This window comes from Anabas testudineus, chromosome 9 (genome assembly GCF_900324465.2).
Source record: "Anabas testudineus chromosome 9, fAnaTes1.2, whole genome shotgun sequence".
Lineage (NCBI taxonomy): Eukaryota > Metazoa > Chordata > Actinopteri > Anabantiformes > Anabantidae > Anabas > Anabas testudineus.
Window position 1 is genome coordinate 13736225 of NC_046618.1, and position 16940 is coordinate 13753164.

The following is a 16940-nucleotide window of genomic DNA, read 5'->3' on the forward strand; positions in this document are numbered from 1 at the left end:
CTGCGTCAATGTGATACTCTTGGTGTTTGATGCTCTTGATGCCACTTTGAGCCATGAGCTCCCCAAAAGGTCATGTGTGAATATGCCTGTGACTACCCACACTCTTTTTAATTTTATAGATGCGACATGACAGCGAATAACGTCAGTTAATTAGCAGACCTGTCCAGTATAAGATACAGTTACAGACCAGTAGACTGAGCGAATTTCAATCAATAACAAATGCAAATAATTACACATGCGAAACATATGATTGTAACTAAAGTGATTGTCAGCGCATCACAGCTTGACTGCGCACAATATAAAGGGAGTGATGGAAATCAAAGGTTAAATAAACTGCAGTAACAGAAGACGTGTAAATGTCAGCCCCACATTCCTTTCAGAGCAGCCCTTCTAGAAACTTCCTCAGGGAGGTTCATGTCCTTCATCTCTGTAAATTTGAGCCTGCAGCCTTATAGTAGCTAGAAACACGTCAGTCTGCAGCTACAGCTACTTCTGCACTTGGCCTTTTTCCTCTCTGCTTCTCGTTTCCTTGCTAAGTTTTCTTCTCCAGCAGTGCTCTGAATCTGCCGTTTTGTTCCTTCGACATGACAGCCTGAAAGAATTTTAACACCCAATGCAAAACTGACATTGTTGATTGATCTGCCACAGAAACTCTACTGTTTACCAGTATGAGCAGACACCCAACAACCTTTCCTCATACCTGTCAACTGGATGTAATTCTCAGAGAGAAGGTGCTTGGTGTACTTCCTACATCCAAAGCCAAGGTCAGACAATGTTTACAGACCATACAATAAGAGAGGAGGATGACCTTTAACCTTTAAGCAATTGACTTCATTGTGTGGTTATGGTTTGACTTTCAGACTGCTCCACCTATCACAGTAAAATGTTACCAACACCAACGAGCATCAAGGCTGATCCGAGAGCAACAATGATCTCACTTGTGCAACCAATGCCACGGAAATGTGTGAGGCACATTAGGAAGGGGAACACTGTGGTATCGAGTATGGATTTCAAATACGTCACTGACATCCCTCTGTGCTGCAGCCTCAGTTACACTGCAGCTATAACTGGAAGCACCAACATGGAAATGTGTTGGGGTCGTCGTGTAAAAGAGGAAGAAAAAAAAAAGAGAGATTCGTGCTGAGAAGTGAATGAAAACACGTCTTAACTCAAAGGCTTTTCTCCCACAACAAGACCGTGAACCGCATCAGTCACTTTACCACAGGAATGTTTCTTCATAACTCACATGTGTGAGGGTCAGAGAGTAAGTGGATGCAATGTCAGTGACAGTGACAAACATGGCATTTCATTTCTAACTCCCCTCCGCTAACTCTTCACTGGGGGGGGGATACATGTTTATGTGCACGTTCTTGCCAATGTGGAAACCCAGCAGCAGTTCTAGTACATCCAGTACAAACCAGTACAACTGCACATGCTGTAGTTGTTCACTGAACATCTGGACGACAGCTCACACTTTTTGCTTCTCTTTCCTAGATGTATGTATAAAACGAATCATGAAAAGTAGGACGCCATCTCTTTATCTCCTCTCACATCGCCTGTGTCATCGCGGCTGTTGTGCGTTCTTCGGTTGTGTTTAATGTGTCCAGTCTATTCTTACTCCAGTGAGATCATTGATCGGTGTTTCCAGGGCTGCACCCTGACATGCCATCAAGCAACCAGGCACTCTGAAATCAGCGAGTGATCGTTGCCTGTGCGTGCGTGCGTGGTTCACACAGAGGTGATGCTGACATGGATCAACAACAGAAGCCACACTATACACTACACAAACAAATACACAAGTGCACAAATAGCTAAACACACCCAAGCTGTCCTGAATATGTCTGAAGGATTTTTACCAGGGGAACGGATTCTGTCACAAGATGCCTTCTCTTAAAGTGAGTGTTTTATATTCCACACCAGACGGTTTTTATTTACCTAAACATAAAAACTACCCGAGTGGGTGTACCCTGCCTATGATACACAAACAAATGCACACATATTAAACCCATGCACATCAATAGCTCCTTGCATATATATCTGCCTGTGTTGGGTCAACAGCTGCACACATCCTGTGCTTCAGCATAAATCAAGTTTTTAATGAAGTGTGCTGCCATTTAAATGACAGCGTGGCCAAAGTTAGTGAACAGAGAAAGGCCAGCTTACATGCGTGCCCACAAATATAGACACATACACGTGCACAGACTGATGTATTGTATATTGTGAGGTGTCAGAGGTTTTAGGCGCGTCTGGTTAATGCATTAAATGTTACAGGGGTGGCACAACAACACAATCTACAAGGACCAGTTTATACACTCATGGCAGCTCTAACATACAGCATGTGCACCTGCAAATAAGCTACCAATGAGTGCACATACACACACACACACACAGTGTGTGTTCCCCGTCTATATTTAGATTGACTGCACTTTAGACATTGCCAAATATTAGTTAATATTAAGTGTGAAAAAACTGACCCAGTTATTACAGCACGGTTTTCAGTACCAAAGCGGTTTTCTGTTCCCATCCCCTTCAATTTCAGTCCTTCAGTTATTTATTCTATTTTGTTTTTTTAAATCAGCATTAAGTCTTTTTTAGATGTACCCTATTTGTCTTGGTAATGCATTTTTGGGAACTTGCATTTTCTAAATGTTGCATTGCTACCAAAAGCAGAAGTGAACGATCCAACTGAAATCCGTACTGAAGGAATCAATTCAATGTTTAATGAATCAATGAGTTTTTGATTTTGAAATGACCTTTCACAATTGTCTTCACTGTCAATTGTCAATTCTTTCTCATCAACTTTAATTAGCAGAGCAATGACAAATATAGTATAGAAGAGCCAGAATGATACTGTGGCTTTGCAAAACGTCAGTTGTAAAGGTCCAGGGTCATTAACTTAAAACACAGCTCTAACTTTATTGTCTCCCTTTTAATTAAAAAAAAAAATCTTCACATTTCCCGCCTCTCACTCTTCACTTCATCATTGTCCGGTTTAATTATCTCACTCTCTTACTGGTCTTCCTGTCTTTCATGCAGCTTGCCCTTTTTTCCTCTTCCTGGAATGAGATAATGACTGTTAAAACAAAGTCGTCTAAAATGTATGCACCCGTCATTCCTGGAGGACAGACACACACTCAGAGCACTTCTGTATTTATTTCTTTTTCTGTGCCTTATTAGGAAAAAAAGGGAAAACGTGTGCTGGTTCGGTTTCAGGCTTTTCCAGTGTTACCTTAAACTGAAGCAGACAGACAAGCGTGACCAGGGGAAAATGCCAGGCCACCAGTGAGAGCAGGGTGACTGGCAGAATTACTGCCACGTGTTGTTCACTGTTTGTGTGTGTGTTTAAGGCTGGGAGATCCAGTATAGGTCTGATATAGGGAACATTTCTTTGCTAAAGCCATTAAATCCAACGACAACTGTTTTTCATTTGCTATTTCAAGACCAATGTGTGAAAGCTTATCTAGAAATGCCCTTTAAATAGATCTGGAAGCTGTCTGTCCGTCTTTATCAGCCCTCACATTAGGCAAGACGAACAGAGAGAGAAAAGGTCACACAGAGATTACAAGTACTGTAGCTCTGTGTTTATTGTGTGAGCTCCACCACTTCTCCCTTTTCCTTATCCACTACCTCCCACCAAATCTCCACAGAGGCCTCGACAGGCCATTCAGCTGCCTAATGACATCATGTGATGTCATACCCAGCCTAAAAAGAGATCCTAAAAGATGTCTTGACACTCTTTCATTAAAATGTTTCACTCAAAAACATTCATTTGTTATGTAAATTATCCAAACAGGGTGTCAGTCTGTCTCAGGGAGGGCATATAGAGAAAAGTGAAAATGCAATTTAACCTTTTGTAGTGTATGATTAAACAATCAGACTAGAATTTTCCTAATTGAATGCACTTGTTTCACATCTGTTTCAATGTTTTTTCATGGCTGCACATCATGTAACACGTTAGAAATGAGGTGTTATTGTACAATATTTGCTATGTTTAGTCTTCTTTATCCGGTGTCACAGATCAATAAGTCTAGACATAAAGCCTGAGGTTATGAGTCCACCATGGTTTTACTGAAAGAGGGTCTCCAATAGAAACAAAACACACCTGACCTGACCTAAAACCCATCGCACTCACATTAAAAGCAATATGGAAGGTTTTAACATATTTATGAAGTATAATTATATATATGAAGTCCATTAAACAGTAAATAAAAAGAACAAAGAAGAGATGTTTGAAAGAAAATAAAAGCTTATGGAAATGATGGGACATCAAAGACGACTTACAGCTGTAACATATACATCCAGTGGCACACTGTAATTTAGGCTAATAAAACAAATGCACTGCATGTACATCTTATATGTTTTCCAAAGTTCATAAAGGTAAGTGATGGTAGCATTACTGTACATGCAAATAGGTTATATATATTTAGAGTCAGAGGACAGATGTTCTCTTTTTACATGAAACTGGAGCGCAACTGTTTTGTTTAACGGCAGCGTCTACGTTCGTCTGACTGGCTGCACTGTCTCTGGAGTCACAGGGCAGTAAAACACTAGATGGGAGGATTGGAGTCCTGCGTTGTCTTTTGAAATCTATTTTAAACATTTACAGCTTTGTTTAACAGCACGCTGACCAATAAGTCAAAAATGTGCATATAAACTGAGGAGCTCTCGTGGAGGCATTCAGGAAGACGCACAGACACAGGGACAAACACGCACGTCTAGAGTCAAAAAGTACCAGTAAATTCCCACAATATTTGTGCAACTCAACTACTCAGCCCAGTGTGCTGTGTTTAAAGCACTTTTTTATTCATTGTTAATGACTCTTGACCTCATAATGACCCATCATACCTCTTCGCTCACTTCACTAAACGTTGCCATTATCCCTTAATAGATTTTAAGCGCACCAGAATAAACCAATGACTCCATGGACTGTAACTGGAGTGTAACGAGTCTGTTTGTGAAGTAAAGACTACACATTTCCACACTGCAACCATATGGATACTGCACAGAAATCACAAAAGTGAACCTTCTGACTGCAGCTGATTGACAAACACACGATCTCGAATCTAGAAAAGTCGACTCTAGCAAATCTAGGTTTGTCAAAGTCAAGTCAGTGCTGTCAGACGTATTTAAAGCACATCCTACAGAGTGTTTGTGAAATAACACAACGCAGATTAAACCCAACCCAGTCGAAGCCCTGGTGAGATTTTATGAAAATCAGATGAAAAGTGCATTTTGGGTCCTGGACAGGAGTAGTTTTGGAATCTCTGCCTTGAAGGCAAACTCAGTCAGTGCATGGGAAGAAATGAAAAGAAACATACAGGCCCGAACTATAGGCACACATTAAAGCCGAGATTCAGGATTAACAGTCTTTTAATGTTGCAGTTTTCTAAGATACTGTATATCCAACACTGAACTATGGTCTCAAATTACATACTTACATACACTATGTGTTTTCAACAGTAAAACAAACTGTGGAATATAAAGTAAAATGTGTCTCTAATATGAGTGACAGAGGGAAAATCTGACTTTTATTTTGTTATATTTTTTTATGCTTTCTACAGAATTTTCTTTTTTTTTTTTTTTTTGTCTGGCAGCACAATTAAGGCATCAGAAACAGAAACAACATAGTACATCAAAAAAAGAAAGTCAGACTAAAGATGCAAGGCTCCAGCTGGGTCCAGCAGCCTGTCTATCAAAATGATCCACAGTTGGACAAGGACATGTTTGCCATATTCAACATCTGGCCTTAGGTCTGTTGAGAGGGTTGTGTGTCAGTATCATTCAGAGATATTCACTCACAGAGAAGTAAGATTTACTGGCTTACATTTATATTCCTTAATTTTTAAAGTCTTTTTTAATACTTCGTCTCCAACTGTTTCTGTTTACCTAGCCCACTTCTTCTCTCTCTCTCTCTCTCTTTGGCTCCTTTTCACTAACCACACACACACACACACACACACACACATATGTTCAAACACTGCCCTCCAGATGTTCTCTTACTGAAAACTCAGTAAGATGCCTCATAAACTATGCGACAGTGAAAGGACAGTGATTATAAAATGATCTTGGCTCTGACACTGAACAAATACCTGAATATGTGGAATTCATCCAGCTTTCAAAATCACATTGTTTTTACAAGTGAGCATAAAGAATAATGGTGGAAAAGGGTTTCTAAAGTCTAATGTCTGCATCTTACATATTTATACATATACCATATTTTTGCAGCACAGTATGCAGTACATGCGCTACAGTATGTTCTGCATGTAACACAGACACATACTGCATTTGTATGACAAACAAACACGAATCTCCTTCGGATTACAGCCTCTGCCTGAATTGAACGTGTTGTCATCTGATAGCGTAAAACAATCTGAAAAATATAAATAAGTATTGTGCCATTTAGCTGAATTTACACATATTCCATCCAAACTGTGCTGAAACCTGCTGATCACAATATGTTATAGAGTCATTTCTAACTATTATTAGAAGTTTAGTTTCATTTTAAAAAAAACGTCTGAGTGTGCACATCTGGCTGCACCTTACATCCTGGATCCCACCTATAGTATTTACTCAGCACTTCTGAAATGCAGCTTCTTATTTTTCTATTCTAATGTGAGTCCAGAGGATTCTTCACACTGATCATTCAACAACTAAAGACTGAATTTAGGATTAAAGCTCCTGGCTTACTGTAATGTGATATAGTATATTTGGCAAAAAGCTGAGAAAATGTATGAAACGAAGACAGATGATCCTACAGTAAGTTATTGTTCCTGGCCTTAGTGTATCTCTAAGCTACCCTCACAGACCCCTAATGTTCTTGGGATTTGTATTTTCTTTGGCAAAATCAACAGACTAGCAAAAGACTGGCAGAGGCAGGTGTGTCTAGCTCTAGAGGTAATCGCTTGGCATTAGGATATTACTGGCAAATACTGCAAGCCAAGTCCGAGATGACAGCCATGAGTTTCCAGATGATCTTTGGCAAATAGTACAGACCAGTGAAAGACAGAGACAGGTGAGCTCAGTTTTGTGCCCTTGGCTTTGGAGTATCTTTGGCAAATACAAGAGCTGAGTAAGTGACAATGGCAGCTGAGCAGAGAGTGTCTATCAGCACAGAGGACCTGCATAGAGCTGTGAAGTTCTCTGAATGTTTGTGAGCCTTATTATGCACCATATCATCCTTTACATTCTGCCCATTTGTCTCTAAACTCAACCACACTAGGAACACAACAGGGATTATCAGAAGGTACTCTGAAGGTAGTACTTCCTGGATGAATGTGGAATTGACAGCTGGAGCACTGCAGCTTTTAGCAAGTAGGCTGCCCCAACATCAACCTGTTTGTCACGCAAAACCACAGGTGTGTTTGATTTAGGTCACATAATGTGCCGGCCAGGTGCATTAAATTACCAGCCCCGGTCCCCGGTCAGTGAATGTTAACATTTAGAGTATGTATCTAGACTGTGACCTCATAGTGGACGTGCAGCTGTCTGCAGATCTTCCCTCCAGTGGCTGCAGGCACACCAGCTGCTTTGACGGTTTTCTTTTGTTCCATTCAAACACAGCTCCGTCATGTGACCTTTACTCTGTAACATTTGCAACTTCACATGTAGTAGTGTTAAATGTAACAGACAGTTTATTACTGCACATATTAAAATATAATACTTGGACAGTCATAGACTGACGTTTAGTGTGTTCAAACTAGGAGCTGCACACACACACAAAACATTTGTGTGGATAACTCTAGTAAATCTTTTTATTTTCTGCTCACACCCTTCGATGCTGATTTGTACTCAGAGACACTTTAGATGTTTGCAGGATAGCAAACATCTAGCTGATAGCTGAATTTGTATATTTCTAGTATTATTATTTTATTTTTATTATAATTATTAAGGAATCCAATTATCTCTCTCCTTCAAAGCCTGGCTGATTCAAACATGCTGTTCCTGTTACACATAGGCTCAGTTCAAAGTAAGCATGCCCTGCATAGTAGGTTTCATTTCATAGTGTAAGCTAAAAACAGGCAATAGATCATTTGATTAAAGTATCAGTGTGGCTTACAAACGACTGACACATATACCAAATTACCAATTACATAACTGTTACTTTTTCATTTTAATGATATAAGAGAGGCCCTTAGCCAGGTATGTACACAGTTTTTACAGATTCATTGTGAGGGTAAGAAAAACAAGTTGAAATAGGACAGATGAGCATGCGTCTGTCTGTGACTTTATCTATATATATTAAAAAGAAAACACATTACATCTAATTCCGTGCAGGAAATACACTAAAGTACAAAGGTGAGGTAAACTGACAGCTAAAGTAGACGTGCGTGTCCTTCAGTTTGTTGGACACGTTGCTGTGCACAACCGTTACATATGTATGCATATCCAACCTAGGGATCTAATTCTGCCTGCATTAAGAGAATGCAATATAAACTAAATGAAAACATATACTCCAGCCCTTCATAAACATCCCTCACCTCTTTGCTAATGCACCAAGAGCCAACTTCCAGACTCAAAATAACTCAAACAGCTGCAAGTGTGAGATCTTTGCGTGCATGTGGGTTTGTGTGCACGTTTGCTACAAGTAAATGTTAGTGTGTGAACTGCAGCAAACTCGACTGTGTTCCTCCGCCTCTTTGCATGTATGTAAAATATGAATGGAGAGAACAAACATATGTGTGAGCAAGACACAGAGGAACTAAGGTGAGCAAAACACAGGATCCTTTGTGTGTCTGATGTGGAGGGGAGCCTCTAAATCACTGACACCACAGCAAAAAACAACACCACTATGTAGCAATCCAGTGGTAAATGCACATGCAGAAGGGATCCACAGTCTGACTGTGTTTACCCATGACTTATTACGGCCTGTCCTTGTGGCTTTTTACATGAATTCTGTTATAAATGTATGTGACGACGCCACCACTGAGACACTCAGTCATGAAGAAAAGGCTTGTCAAACACTGTAATTATCCTGTTTGAGGTCCTTTCAGCAGAGTAAGATCTCCACGCTGATAAAAAAAAAGTGGAACCAATTAACTCCGCACAACACAAAAGCTGCTTCGAAACCTTTCTTCTTTGTTGAAACTGTGCATTCCTTTGCTGTGTGTGCTGTGATGTGTCTGCGTCTACTGTGTTGCGGGTGTTTCTGGGTACACGACTGGTCAGCTATGTCTCAGTTTGGACCATTCGAAAGATCTTGACACTGTGTTGCTTTGGAGAGTCTCTACACACATTTTCAGACTTGCCGCTCACTATGATCTACACGGTTTTTAAGAATGACGGTGTACAGACACATTTTGAGGCACTCAAGAGCCTGTTTTTTAAGCTCCAAAGGGGCATAATATGGGCACTTTAAGTACTGAAGGTTTGTGACTGTAATATACTTGTGGGACTGCTTCAGGAAAATGTTATCAGCAAGAGGGGGAAATGTACTGTGTTAATAATGTACTAATTTACTAATGTTACTCTGAAACTTTCTAAATCTCTCTCACTCTTTTCTCAGCTTTCACTTTCCTCTCTGCTTTCAAACTTCCCTTCATATTTCTATTTTCCCATTTGATCACCGTTATCACCGATTTACATTTCTTCGTAAAATAATTATTAATTAAGAAATTGAGACATTAAAGGTCCATCAATAGTTGAAATAATCATTAGCCGCAGTGCTACAGGAGATTTTATTCCTATTCAGCGTGATCTACCAAAACCTAAGTAACCAGCTCTTTGACGTTTATGGGTTTATGGTGTTTGTGAATACTGTGAACACATATGCTCAACATGTGTCTGACATCTCCTTCACAGTAAAACAGTCTGTCTAGCTAACAAGATATTGGTACGGCTGATTTTATTAGTCTCATCAAGTGGAATTCAGCTGGACACTGCAGATGAGACTGGAAAAAAACACGATTCATTGAAAAATGCTGTTTGTAAGTAATTGCAGTAAAACTATATGAATATCAATGGATCGAAACGAGGAGCAGTGATGTTTTAACATTCTCTCCCCGTGCAATCAGACAGCTTGAAGCAACCAAGTTGATCAAAACCTGTAGGCCTCGGACAATCCATCACTGAGTGTGTGTTTCTCTCTTTCATCTCTTCGGACTGTTCCTGCTTTGCTTTGTCTACTCTGACTTCTTTAGCTCACCTCTTCCTTCCTTCCCCTCTCTTTCAGTAGCTAAAAAGCAGTGGAGCTGGACACACACTGGGACTGTCAGAAAGCCTCCAAACCTTTGTGTTTTGAGAGCTATTAGAACTACAGTATAAACATAATAATAGAAAGTGCCTCCCTGGGTAAAAACAACAAACAATTCAGGTCACTAACCAGGTTACCATTACTCATTTAATTCTTCATTCCTAATCCAGTTTTGTGGGAAAGTTGCTTTATTTATCCTGAGACAAGCAGACATCTATACAAAAGATTTTACAGATAAATAAAAACTCCTAGACACCAGTATCAAACAAGCATTAACTGAAAAACCATGTGCTATACAGACAACATTTTGAAAGCATATAGAATCTCGCACTCTCTTGGTCACACTGTGATAAAGTGACAGACTTACAGCCATGTAATCCAATTTACACACCACATTGCCAGACATTTACTGCTGTAGCCAAATATAATTCAGCCCCATATGCTCAGATGCCGTACAGTCCATGTGCGAGATCTAAACCCACACAAATACATAGTACAGAAAACACTTCCTTGTTATTAAACAATTCAATATTATAAAGGAGATAAAACAAAACGGAGAATAATTATTTCTGATCCATGTAACTTGAAATGTTACTTGTTCAGACACCAAAGAAAGTAATAAAACAAAGCTTTGGCTATGAAGTAGAAAATCACCACAATATGATTATTGTACAGTTGTCACTATTCAGAATTTGTACTTTATAAAGATCTTCCTTTGTACAGATCAGTGAAAACTGGTTCATCTAAACTGGGATGAATAGAACAACAGCAAACTCACACTGACACCGTTTTGGCACCTGTTCACTGAAATTACTCACTTCATTGTGAAATATTTTCCACTGCAGGAAAAAAAGAATTTCTCACTGACAATTAAAAGACCATGATTATGCTGGTAACGGTGGTATTTGCATTCATGCATTTATTTAACTAAACCTTACACTTCATAAACTTCTGTTCCAGCTTTTTCACTAGACGGAGAGGTGAGTCAGTGCCAGGATAATCTGGCATGCTTACATCTGTCGTGTCATTTTTAAACTAGTAATAGGAAAGATACATTTAGCTGTATGTATATTTAAATTATCATCATAGAGACAACCATCCCTTACGCATGTGCTGTCCATGTCTTCTCCTCATCATCCACCTACTTAGAAAAGTACTTTCAACCTTTCTCTTTCGAAGACGCACGCACACATCTCAACATTCCCCAGTATCTTTTCACTATCATCATTCCTTTAGCTATCCGACCCAGTAACAAACCCCATCAAAATGTACAGAAAGAAAACATTTAAAGTGAAGCAAGTCATGGCTGAAGATGAAAAACTAACAGAAACAAAGGATATTGGCTCTTTCCATTACGCATGTAAACCCATTAAAATCCAGATGTTGACCTGAGCGTGACACTCTCTCGCTATATAGTCTACACTGCCAATGAATGCCAAGCAACAAACAGAGGTCTGGAGAAAGCAATGGGATTACTGTCACTGATCTGGACCCTAACGTGTCCCAGTAAAGCTGAAACTGGAGCCGACTGTCTTCATAGTGGCGGCCTGCTCACACAGCCTTAATGTTATAATACGGCCACTTAATGAAACAAGCCATTCCATGTGTTTCCAACGGGGCATGAATCCACCCTTCACGGCCTGATGCCTGTCACAAATACAGAGAAATGCAGAACAGATAATCCTTTAATTGGTCCCGCAGACAAGCACACCCCATTTGATTTGGTTGGTTACACCAGTACTTGGCAGCTATTTTGGCGCCTTAATGGAGGTATTGCAAACAAACACATGGATGAATCAAGAATTAGATGACAATGCAGCCACAAGCAAAAAACGTCCACCTAGTGGCCCTCCTGAAGATCACAGTTTGACACGTCGCTGTAATCCGTACAAAAAAACGAAGTGTCAAAATTAGAAGCTGCGGTTTTACAGGGATATCAGGTGGTGAACTATTTATTCAGCCCTTTTTGACGGAGACATGGCAACTGTTTCCTCTGCTGCAAGCCTTTATGCTAAGCTAAGATAACCATCCCTGGGCTGTGAAGAGGCTCTGTCATAGACACTGTCATATCAACCTCTTTTACTACAGATTAAACCTTATAAACCACATGAATATCAAACTTATTAACCGTCTTAACCACACGTTTAAATGCAGCTTCAGGGCAAGAGGCCATATAAGCAGATGCACAGTGTTATAGATCATGAGCAAACTGCATTTCCCTTAATCTGAAAAAGCGAATTATTGTGAAAATCAATCACACAAAGATGTGTGTTATTAATCTGCAGAGACATGTTGTAAGGCGTATATGGAATCATTTTATGATGATATTTATTGTCTCCTGTCAAAGCAATTTCAGTTTATTTTCCACATCATGTTCAGCAAAATATGGTCCTCAAAGTAACTTATAATAAATCATCATCTATAACTAAGTGTTTTTCTAAGACCTGTTTCCCTCATCATAAATCGAGTCTGACCATGGATGTCTCCTATTCACAGCAACACACATTTTTCAGTAAGTAAAACAGTTTTTCTACCACTTGACCACAAGCAAACATCTTGGGTCTGTCATCATCGGGACTCAAATTAAAGGACATGCTCAGTTAGCCTCCAATGAGGGGAAGGGAGGAAGAAAGATAAGTAATCAAGGGAGGACAGAATGTGAAATCCAGACAGAGAAACAAGCCGAGATGAAGAGACAAAACAAAACAGAGAGAAAAACAAACTCAGCGTGTTTTCACTTAAGTCTTTTCTGATTTAATGTACGACTAAATGAATTCATTAAACTTTACCTCTGCGTGTACCACATGCTCTAAATCTGCTTTTTTCTTTCATGATCTTCAAACCAAAAGGACAAGTGTAGGAGCCCTTAATGTCTCACAGTGTTTAAATAAAAACGCACATGCCTACAAGCGCTGCCAAAGAACTAAGCAATTCAAACCACATGACAACCCATATGAAGCCAGGCGTGCGCGCACACACACACACACACACACACACACAGAGTAAAGACGTGATAAATCAGCTCCACTGTACAACAGGACAGTGAGAAATAGGCCTTGGGGAAGAGGGGGTGGTCCACATGTGTGATGCGCTCGCTGTAATTTCAGATAGTCCTCTTTTCTGAAGAGAATGGAAGATAAGGCAGAACTAATAGCGTGGCTGTGTACTAGAGCTACGATTAACTCCTACAACAACAGGTAGTATCTGCATCTGGATGCAGGATGTCCGGGGCTGAAAAGGAAGCATGGGCATTTGACACAGACATGACTTGTTGGGGATGTGTGTGGGATTGTGGCTTACTTCTGCAGGGTGAGGCTGAGGTTGCCAGTGCAGCTCTTGATCTTGTTCTGGGCCTCCAGGTGGTTCATGCCATCCGTGGAGATGCCGTCAATGGACAGAACCATGTCTCCAACAGCCATACCACCTTTAGCTGCTTTCCCGCCATCAGTCAGCTGCAGAAACATAAAAAAACAGCTTAAATTATCTACGGTAGCAACGATAGTCGGGAGTATTTAGCATAAGGGTGGATCAAGGTAATCTCTGTATTTACTGTATCACAGGATTTATGTATTTATTCCTTTACGTAAGTATTTTATACAAAGTTAATGAAAGACCAGGTTTTGTGACCACAAGACTGCTTGTACACTGATGCGTGTTTAATAGCAGGTTCCTTCATCTTTAATTTACATTTAGTTTCTTCTTTATGACCTGTTGTGATATTCAGCTTTCAGGTTGTTGGCAAAAAGAGAAAGGTTCAAAATGCCCACAATAATGAAATACACATTTCAGAACTCATGTGAAGAGGAGTTCCCATTTCTGACATAACGTTTCAGAGGATCTGGTTATGTCTTTTAGCAAAATCTGGTGGGCTGATAAATTCTGCTTTTACAAAGAAGATATTCAGCTTTGGTTAAGTAAACATTTAATTACAACATAGATCAAAATAAGAGCAGCAATAATGAACTAAAAGCCGAGTTTGTAATGGAAATGTTGAAATTTGCATTTCGCAAACATAGCATAGGGATCTAATTGTGGCAGCTTATATATAGAAGAGGGTTGCTTGTGTAAGTAAAACAACCATGTTTGCTGAGACATACAGTACTCTGCTGTTACAACAAAGATCAAGTGAAGGGAATGTATAGTGCTAGTAAAAAGTAATTACACGATTACGCCAATATCCTCCTCCTACTAAATGCAGTTAAAAAGGTGACAAATAGTTAATGGGACATTATGTAGTGTGGACACATACCAGTTTTATGGGCTTGTAGAAAACATGCTGTATACGCCACGTTTTAGTTGAACATATGCTCCATTTCCCAAGTCCCCTCTTTTTGAATGTCTTGCACAAGATATGAGGTATGTTTTAAATATCATCATCTAAACACAGTTTAATTGCTGCACTTCCACACTGGAGGAAACCGGTTAATTTGAAACAGCTTCAAACCTTGCAAAAGATCTCATGTTGAACAGAAGGACTGGTTTTTAATACCGAGCCAGCTGTTCAACATGGTTTCAACACGCACGAATGCTGTTACTGTGCAGCATCAATTCGGTTCAGTAATAAATATTGATTATTATTCGGGGGAAACATTTTCTGCATCTACATTGTAACTGTCGTGGTCAGTTTATTTGCGAGAGCAACGCTGAACATTAATAGGCATATAAATGGGCTTTAGTGCGCACCAAAATAAAATAAAATAAGATTACATCTGTAATTCACTTGTGCTCTGTGAAACAAGCTCTGTTTCCTCCTTGGTAAAGGTCATCGGAGTACTTCAAAGCTTATCACACAAGCACAAGCTTATCTGATTCAATGACATTTTTATCTCTTATTCAGCAGTTAATGGGGATTTATTACTGTCATGTAATCACATTATGTCAGAATGTGTGAAATAGACCAAAGCCCCCCCTGTAAGTAGGCTGATGGGGGTTTGTGACACATTTAGAAATGTGTGTAGGATGTTGCACACTCTTCTCTCCCATAACACCAAAGCATTGTCTTTGGAAACATGAAGATACTGTACTTTTAAATTTTAATAATTGTGAGCAACAAAAAAAAAACAAAATAACAATTTGGTTTTGTGTGCTTGTTATATTGTTAATAAAGGGACATTTAGCTATTGCTGAGAGAACAGAAGTACCATGCAGCTGTAGTTCTGACCATTCTTGGTTACACATCACATGCTCCGTGTCCAAAGTGGAGTGAGGTCATTTGTTTCTTTTGACACCAGGATAAGGGACTACACAGGCCACTTCACTGAACTCACACACGCCCACCACTTTCTGCTTTTTCTTGCTATGAAGTGCCTCTTGCTCTTACCTTCAATTTATTACTGCTAAAAGTGAAATGAGTTTTCTGTTTTTCTGAGAAGATTAAACAAGGGGAATACATCTAACCACATCTTTGGTGTATTTTATCCACCTCTCTGCCTGTTTCCTTTGCATCTATCTTTGTCTCTTACTCTCTCACACACAAAGACAGACAGACACAGGCATGGCTAATAAAAGAGGCTCTGCACCCGGATTAGTGTTAAGGCTCTGCAGCCCCAACCTTTTATAGTCATATTAGCCCAACACACGCAACATCACCCACAACCACAGAAGGCAGGAAGAAGAGAGTAATGAGGTATAGACTTGACATTGATTAAAATTGTTTGGACAGAACGAAAAAAAATAATGCAACTGGGGTCTTTGTATGTATGGGCTCTTTATTTAAACTTTTTGACTCATTTCCAGGGGTGTGTTTCTGCTAACCACTTGGGCACTGTTATGGCCCAAACTCTCACCACAAAATGTTCAGTTCTATGTTTTCCCCAATTAGTGCTCTGTTCCTGCGCCATAGCCACACAAATGCTAGTTCTCTCCACATACACGTCTAAAAACACGCACCTAAACATTGCTGTTTCTTTCTGCATCGAAACAAACAGCATCTATAACTTCAAATGACGTACAGCAGACAGAGAAGGATGCTATTAGAACACACATTTAATCTCTACATGTTGATTCCATATAGTTTAAGTCTAAGTATATTATTGAGCTGATATACTATTTATTTTCTATTGCTATGAAATTATTTAAAGCAGAAAGTATCAGAACAGAATACAACAAAAAAACAAGAAATCTAAATAATCTGTATATGTGAAAAGCCGAGCAGATTTATGGCTCTGTTGCTCTGGCCATGACAGAAAATAGCAGCTATAACACTATGTATATATCCACTGAGACTATAATACACTGAAGACACATATGCAGAACATGCCCAGTAGCTATGTTCAAGCTGTTTTGTACCAACACTTTATCAATGCTGACAGAAGCTGAGCCCAGCTCCAAATGTGCCAGTTAACACATAGTAATGGTGAGAAAACTACAACAGATTAGAAGAGGAAATGAGCACTTTGGGCTCTCCTTTAGTTCTGACAGACAGGGACGTGCTCATCTAACAATCTGATTTTACACCATTGAGAACAGTGGCTAACCCTAACCTGAATTGATATGCTTGTCAGAAAATGTATGCATAGATACAAATGGCCTTACACAGATATTCAATTCAAGACTGTTTTCATGAGCGCAAACCACAGGGCTGCCCAGTGTGGAGAGGAGAGCACTAGGTGGTGCACACTTTAATATTTCTGTAGTTAGGCTCAGCTGGCACACCTGCAGCACACTTGCAAACGCTGTGGGATCAGAAAGAATAATTTATCATACAGTGCAGAAAATGAAACTTTGAAGTCGAAATTCCTTTTGACACTCT

General features: G+C 39.6%; 1 protein-coding gene across 3 annotated transcripts in view; it reads right to left on the bottom strand.

Moving 5' to 3' along the window:
* pdlim5a (PDZ and LIM domain 5a) overlaps positions 1-16940 on the bottom strand; it is a 50044-nt gene that overhangs the window by 24207 nt on the left and 8897 nt on the right. For all 3 annotated transcript variants that reach the window (XM_026343934.1, XM_026343933.1, XM_026343932.1), the window contains exon 3: positions 13490-13641. In XM_026343934.1, coding sequence (XP_026199719.1) covers positions 13490-13641 — 152 coding nt within the window. The remainder of the gene's footprint in view (positions 1-13489; positions 13642-16940) is intronic.